Source organism: Halyomorpha halys, unplaced genomic scaffold (genome assembly GCF_000696795.3).
Source record: "Halyomorpha halys isolate HHAL.00 unplaced genomic scaffold, Hhal_1.1 Scaffold612.1, whole genome shotgun sequence".
NCBI lineage: Eukaryota > Metazoa > Arthropoda > Insecta > Hemiptera > Pentatomidae > Halyomorpha > Halyomorpha halys.
This window is the reverse complement of record NW_027114055.1, coordinates 217,424-224,832: the sequence shown is the minus strand read 5'-3', so window position 1 is coordinate 224,832 and position 7,409 is coordinate 217,424. Positions and strand designations below refer to the sequence as shown.

The following is a 7,409-nucleotide window of genomic DNA, read 5'->3' as shown; positions in this document are numbered from 1 at the left end:
ATTCTATTTTGTAAAATTATTCATTATATGTGTAAAATTATTCTGTTTATACTTTCTTTTTATATTTTTCTATACTTACTGTGGTTGTTATCTTGTTTTGTTTTTAGCCCTGAAGAAGGCTAGAACTCTAGCCGAAACGTCGGCACATTAAAATAAGTTAATCATACTTATTTGTGTTTTTCATTGACCGCACCCCCAACAATCTTCTCCTCAATTCTTATTATAGCTCATAAGACCTCAAAAATGCATATTATCATATGCGATTCTAATTCCAAAAATAAATGCAAAATAAATCCATAAAAATGGAATTCTAATTCCAATAAAGGATCATCTTTATACTTCGTTCGAAGCATGTGGAAGCCTTTAGCAGTTTATTCGAATTCCTTTTGGCATTACTAATGCGGTTCCAGCTTTCTAATTAACAATTTCAGACCTAGTAAGAAAGGAAAATGGAAAAGGAACAAGATCAAAATTTAAATAATTCCTTGAATGCTGCATCATAATGTCATCACACACAAAATCTGGATAAATACTCTTTTTCTAAAGCAACTATTCACCTTTTAGGTTATGTGATTAGTCACAGATCAATTCAGCCAAATCCTGACCACCTTGAACCTTCAAGAAATTTTCCAATATCAGCAATTTTTTTTTTCTTTATGCAGGACTCTTGGCATGTTTGCTTACCATGCTCACTTTATTCAATAATTTGCAGATAATATCCTGGTTCTTTTTTAATAATGTTTTTATGTAAGGATTTTGTTTAATTATGTTGCTGTTACCATTTTTGAAGAAATAAATTAGGATATTAAAGATGCCGCTTTTTCTTCTATTGGTCATGCTTTGAGTGTAGAAATATATGCATTCAATTTTGCTATAGGAGCTGTATGCTTAAAAAATGACCATCCGATTGTGATACTTTTCTGGTCTTTGTTAAAATATTGAAAACAACACTCATCTATAGAAAATGAAGCCTGTGCTATTGAAATTTCAAAGAAGTGGAGGTACTATCTTCTGGGTTAACATTTCCTTCTGATTATGGAAAAGAAATCTGTCTCCTTTATATTCTATAGTAAGAACACAGGTGAAATTAAGAATGAAAAAATTATAAGCTGGTGAATAGAGGTCTTCTGTTACAATATTGAAATAGTACACCATGCTATGATCCTTAGAGCTACCGGGGCCTTCAGGACTAGTCCTATCAGCAGCTTACTCTGGGAGGTCCAAGAGCGGCCACTAGAACTACGCAGGCATTACCTTTTGCTGAAATTTCTAGGTTGTCTCAAAACAAACCGAGACATTGATGTTTCGGGGTACATATTACCTCGCCTCTCCAGCTTTCCTCCCTTACCCGATTTCTATCGCTCCCAAACAAAGTTATACTTATCATTCCCCAATCCATTACCTCCATGGATAAGCAAAATAGCCAATTTTGATTTTACCTTAGAATCCATCGATAAATCATCCAACCCTCCTGAAGTACTCAAGCAATGTTTTTTAAGTCTTCTCTCTAGCTACAAGGGGTGAATTCAGAAATCTCCTTTCTGTTCTACTTAAAGTTTAATTTTTTTAATAGAAACAGGGGAGTGAATGATATACTAATATTTATATATCAGTTGTTGTTAGATCATATGTTTGCTATGGCTTATATTGTTATCATAGTTATTCGTCATGTGCGTTTAATTCAGTTTAATTAAACCTTGTTTATGGTATTCCTTATTTCAGTACTTCACTACTCACCAGTTGGACTGGTATAAATAGTTCAATTATAAGGCAAGCTAATCTGCATCAAGCTTTAACCAGTGATTTGTTGAGGAATCATTTTTTTTTTTTTCTTCAAGGAATAATACATGGTATGTTGGTCTAGAAACTACTTATTGTTTCCCAACTTCTACTGAGTGATGGCTGCTTGACGTATTTACATTAGAAAATGTCTACCTTTATGATGTAAGGAATATGACGACATTTTATTTCAAGAATTGAATGTGTGTCTCTGATTTTGAATTGATTTCTATGTATAGTATTAGCTGTTATTATTGTAACTATTTTCATAATAAATATCACATATTTCTAATGAAATCACAACAAATAATTATGTGAATTTTTTTAATTGCTCAGACAAAAAATACTTCTAAATAGAATACAGACTATTTTGTATTTTGCTTTTAAGAAGTTTTGGGACAAATTATCCTATCTTCTGTCTTAATTTGATTCATGCATATGTTGTTTGTTAAGTTAATTGCTCTATCTATCAAGTTTTGGCTATGCTCAAAAATGTGATAATAAAATTGTCCAATCATAAAAAATCATATTTTTTTACTTAAATTGCACAATGGATTAAAATTGGACATATCAATAGAGAGGTAATAAAACAACGTATTGTGCATGTTGATTTTTCCAAAGTGGTAATGTCTAATATAGAGTATTGGTTTGTGCTACAGAGATAGATGAATATTCAAATAGTAATAGACAATAATGTAGTTATAAAACAATTTTAAACTACAAGTGTAAAGATGACTTGATTTTCAAAATGGAAATTGAAGATATGGCAAATATGTGGTAAATATGATCACAAGAGTTTTAAATATACGCACATAACATAGTTAAAAATTGTTGATAAGAATAACTTAATTGTTGCAATTTTAGGATGCAGAGGTGCATGTGCATGGGATAATTCGTCCTGAAACGTTGTACAAGCAAAATATAGAAGTTGCGAGTCAGTCAGTTGCGAGCCTACCTTCTACGCCACAACCCCTGATGAAGACCTGAAACTCAGGTCGAAACGTCGGCATAAAATAAATAAATATGGTTTTGTTTATTTATGTTGTTCTTTGCTGACCGCACCCCCCGACAAACTTCTCCAATCATTAAAATATAGAATAGTTTGTATTCTATTTGGAAGTTTTTTTTCCACGTCAAATATTCAAAAAATTGATGTAATCAAACTTCCTAAAAAGAAAATCCAGAATTATATGAATTGTAAATCAGTACTTTAATTTTGTTTAAATAAATAATTTAATTTCTATAATAAGATATATTTTATTTTATAATTTTCAATAAAGAACCTTTGTTATTGATAAATATATATATTTTTTAAAATTTAAGATAAGATCTAAAATTATGAATGTTGTTGTTATTTCTATTCTATAAAATTGATTGGCTATTGTTTTGATCAAATTGTTAACTTTTGACAAATTTTCCTTTAATTTTGTTTAATATAAAGAAAAAGAATTGTCGTAAGGTTACTGTTATCATCGAAAATTCTTCAATTTGATGAAATAACCTAAAATTGACGGAAAGCTTCAGGAGCGATCGACTCAGTAGACAACTTACAGCCACCAGGATGGGCAGTCCCGGTGAAAGTTTACCAAGCATTAACTTAACGGTTTTGACCGACCATAAAACACCAATTTTGTACATATAATTTAATTGGCGTTTTAGTTCTACATAACTTCTCTGCCTGTCATATTCACTGTATAAGAGTAATATATTTTGCAAGTGGTGGATCCTATAATATGGATGTACAATAATTTAATGTGACAAATTTAAATTACATTGAAATTTTTCAAAAATTATTATATTTTTTCATATGAATTGAATTTATAGAGTCTGTCATTTAGTTCATATTAAAGTTAGATTGGAATTATTAATTTTGCCATCTACTTTCACCTTATTTTTATAAATGTTTAAATTTCAGGTTGGAATAGCTGATAATTCTCCACCATTAGAACATCCAAACTCCAGGGTGGTACCTAAGAGTTGTGCCAATAACATTAGTTCTCCTTCTCACTTCAGAAATTATCATGATGAAAATAATTTTTGTACCCCTGTTAGTCGAAAATTAGAACATGATGTAGATATTAATATAAATGATTCTCATTCTGCAACAGATGTATTTATGAGAAGCTTTGAAAATTCTTCTGAGGAAAATGACAATGCTCCCATTATTAGAATAGAGCCCCCATCTGTTGTGTTGTCTCAAGTAAGTATCGTATTTGTTCTTTTTGGTTTAGAACCTTTTTTTAGGTCCTTCTCTTTGCTGAACCACTTGATTTTACTATTCTTGTTCAATGCATAGATGATTTGTTGTTTAAGACTGTCCATTATAACTTAATCCAAATTTATTTGGATGTGCATACATTCACAATATCAAGTATGAATAATTAATTCTTTAGTTAAAGTCATCTTGGAATCAGATTAGATTTCCAGTAGAGACTCTTAAATCAAACTTGGACACAAATTTCATTCTAGCTTTGGGTGTATACAGGTGAAATCATAGTTATTGGTAAATTTGGACAATCTCATTAAACACACATTAACATGCATGCATTTTATGCACATTTGAATGGATTAATATTTGTTAGTATATCCACCTATATTTCCACAATTCAGAGAAGTGATTATAATATTTTGACTCAAGTGATACTATATTTTAAATATTGTTAATTTATGGGAAAATCAAAATTCTTTAACTTCTGAATTTGAAAAAAAAATTACTAATAATCTTGATCTATATTCTACTTGATAGCCTTTTTTTTTTTTTAATTTTTTTAATTTCTATCAGTTCCTCGAATCTTCAATTCTTTCTCTCCCATCCCTTCTATGTGTCTGATATATAAAGTGCTGGATCTCTTGTCAATTAACTTAACTTCCATAATTTTAATTGGATCTCAATGTTATTTCATATGCCAGACATGTTAAAACTACCTGAGATATCTTTTTTGAGATCTCCAGGAGAAGGCATATCTTTAGTTCCTCCCTAATATGCTCATTCCTGATACTGTTAACCTGTGATTTTCTCGCTCACCTTCTTAGGAACATTATTTCAGTAGCAGCGAGTTGGTTTTGTAGACCAGGGTGGTTATTGGTTATTCCAGGGGTGGGTAAGGGAGGTGACTGCCCTGAGGGATCCCAGCAGCATCTTACAAAAATATATGAATGACTTATACATTAATAAATATATTAATGCTACCTAGGTGTACATATAGTAAACAAAATCTTCACTTCAACCACTGTGAGTTAAATAGATTTAATCTAGTGAAGCTTTGCACCTTAACCATCTTCTCTCTTTCCAATAACAGAATTAAAAAAAAAAAAAGTCTGGGCATTAGATCTCTGTCACTGATGTTATATTTTCTCTTCATTTTTGTTTGGAAAACAGATGATAAGTGATTTAATTGTTTCATTAATGCTGTAAAAAAATTTCAGAGATGGGATAAAAAAGTTGAGACCCCCAACAGTGACTTCTCAAACTCCAACTCAATTCACATACAGATTTTTGAACTCAATAAGACAATGTGGAGGTGCTGTGGAAGTATGCAAATCGGTGAAATCACTGGTTAAGGCCTAGCCATATCTTTTTGAAAATTTCATTTGCACTCGTTAAAGAAACAAAGATATATACTTGTCACATAAATAATGTGAAATCTGTGGACATGAACATATAAAAGAAATTTTCAAATATTCCAAATCAGATTATAAGATTATACAATATAGTAATTATAAAGATAGAAGGCTCAAACACTTCATACTATAAAGTAATCATGTATCTACTTTCTTTCTTTTTACTATTTTTTATATTTTTTTTTCTTGTAGTTTATCAATTATGAAATTAGATTCAAACAATTATGAAATTAGATTCTATTTTACTGTTGATGTAGTGTGTATAAAAGCCATGGCTTGAAACCTTATATAGTACTACATCACAAGTAACCTATAGAGAAATAAACTGTTCATCTAATTTAGGTATAATTTATTCACAATCACCAACATTGGAGGTTATCTCGGAAAATCCCGATGAAGCTGTCAAATTTTTGCTATTCCATTTTTTTCTTACAGTCAAAATTAAGGTTGGCAAAGAGCTTTTCGTATTTGTGGATATAATAATAAAATTTCAACTAATTTAGTTTACACTTGTAAGGAGAGGTACATAGAATCACCAATTTTGAACAAACTTTTTTTTGTGATACTAGGTCAAAAAGATTAGACAATGATAGTTCTTGCCAATGCTCCTTATGAGTCAAGGGAAAAAATTTTTATATAATTTTAGAATTTTTTTATATTGTATTCCACTTTTTTTCTGCAAATATTCAATGGTTATTATTACAGATCAGATTTTTGTTTTTCTTATATTTCGGCAAACCCTGACAGAAATTTGAACCATAGAAAAGACATTCAAATAACACTGATTTTATATTACAAAAAATTGCACACTATGAGGTTTTCCCCGATTTTGCATGTTTTGAGTTTTTTCTGCACAAAATTGTATGTTTTTCTCTTTGAGTAAAATTTTGATTTTTGTTACTTAAAATTTAATACTTATGCTAAATTTCTCATGTTATACACATATAGGTGTATGTATGCCAATATTTATTATGTTTTACTTATTTAATTTATAGTTTAAAATTGACAAATTTGAGGTATGACAATGCATTGATTAACATATGAAGAGTTGAGTCAAACCAAAAAAAAACAAACAAACAGATAAGTAAACACAAGTGATGAATGCCCTTACCATAGTATTATCCAGTGGTTTTGGTAACTATAAAAAAGCCAGTCTAGAATAAACTTGTAATAGAGAATATTCTAAATTAACTTAAATTCCTTGACTGCCTCTAGCCATTTGTTTCAAACTTTTTTGTGACTTGTGAGAATTTCAATTTTTTTTTTTTTGTTATATTGTTCTGTTATATTAGCTGTAGGGACATGATGGCCGTGCGGGTTGGGGCATAGGTTCCGAACTTTGTGGGTTCGATTCCCATAGGGCAGTTAATATTTATTTTTTGGCGGTCCCAAGAAATGAATCTTGACGCTCCCACCTTGGTTAGTATGTGGTGGCTTGCGGCTACCTGGCAGTTAATATTTATTTTTCAGCGGTCCGAAGAAATGAATCTTGATGCTCCCACCTTGGTTAGTATGTGGCGGCTTACAGCAACTCAGGTAGCCGTCAGGGGTTGGCAAAAAGGACCACTAAAAAAAGGACACTTGCCAGACTTGTTCTCCCCACTTTTTGTGGGGGGAACCAAATTCCAATACCAATTATATTAGCTGTGTATTTTATTTTAAGTAATAATTGAACAAAAAATCAATTGGTCTAATCAATATGAATATAAGTTTTTAATCAAACTTAAACTTATTACTTTTATTAAAAGATTTCATTACTTGCATGAAATGCTAGGCAAAGGGTACCAGGAAATACTTGATGACATGCAAAAGCCCCCTGATGGTTTCTCCGATGGCATCACTTATATGCTTTCAAAGAAGAATGAATTAAACCTACGTCCTGAAGACTTCCGGCCAATAACGTGTTTAAATGGTTTATATAAAATTCTCATTTCTATCCTGGCGACCTAGATATATGAACACCTTGAAAATGAGAATATGATTCCCATTGAACAGCTAGGGTGCATAAA

General features: G+C 30.8%; 1 protein-coding gene across 2 annotated transcripts in view; it reads left to right on the top strand.

The window, feature by feature from the left end:
- Positions 1-5,523, top strand: part of LOC106684756 (serine/threonine-protein kinase pelle) — a gene marked incomplete in the record, with an annotated part of 133,213 nt that extends 127,690 nt beyond the window's left edge. Inside the window, 2 exon segments of one of the 2 annotated variants that reach the window (XM_067051300.1) lie at positions 3,695-3,979; positions 5,206-5,523. In XM_067051300.1, coding sequence (XP_066907401.1) covers positions 3,695-3,979; positions 5,206-5,340 — 420 coding nt within the window. 2 annotated transcript variants of the gene reach the window in all.
- Positions 5,524-7,409: the final 1,886 nt, after the last annotated feature.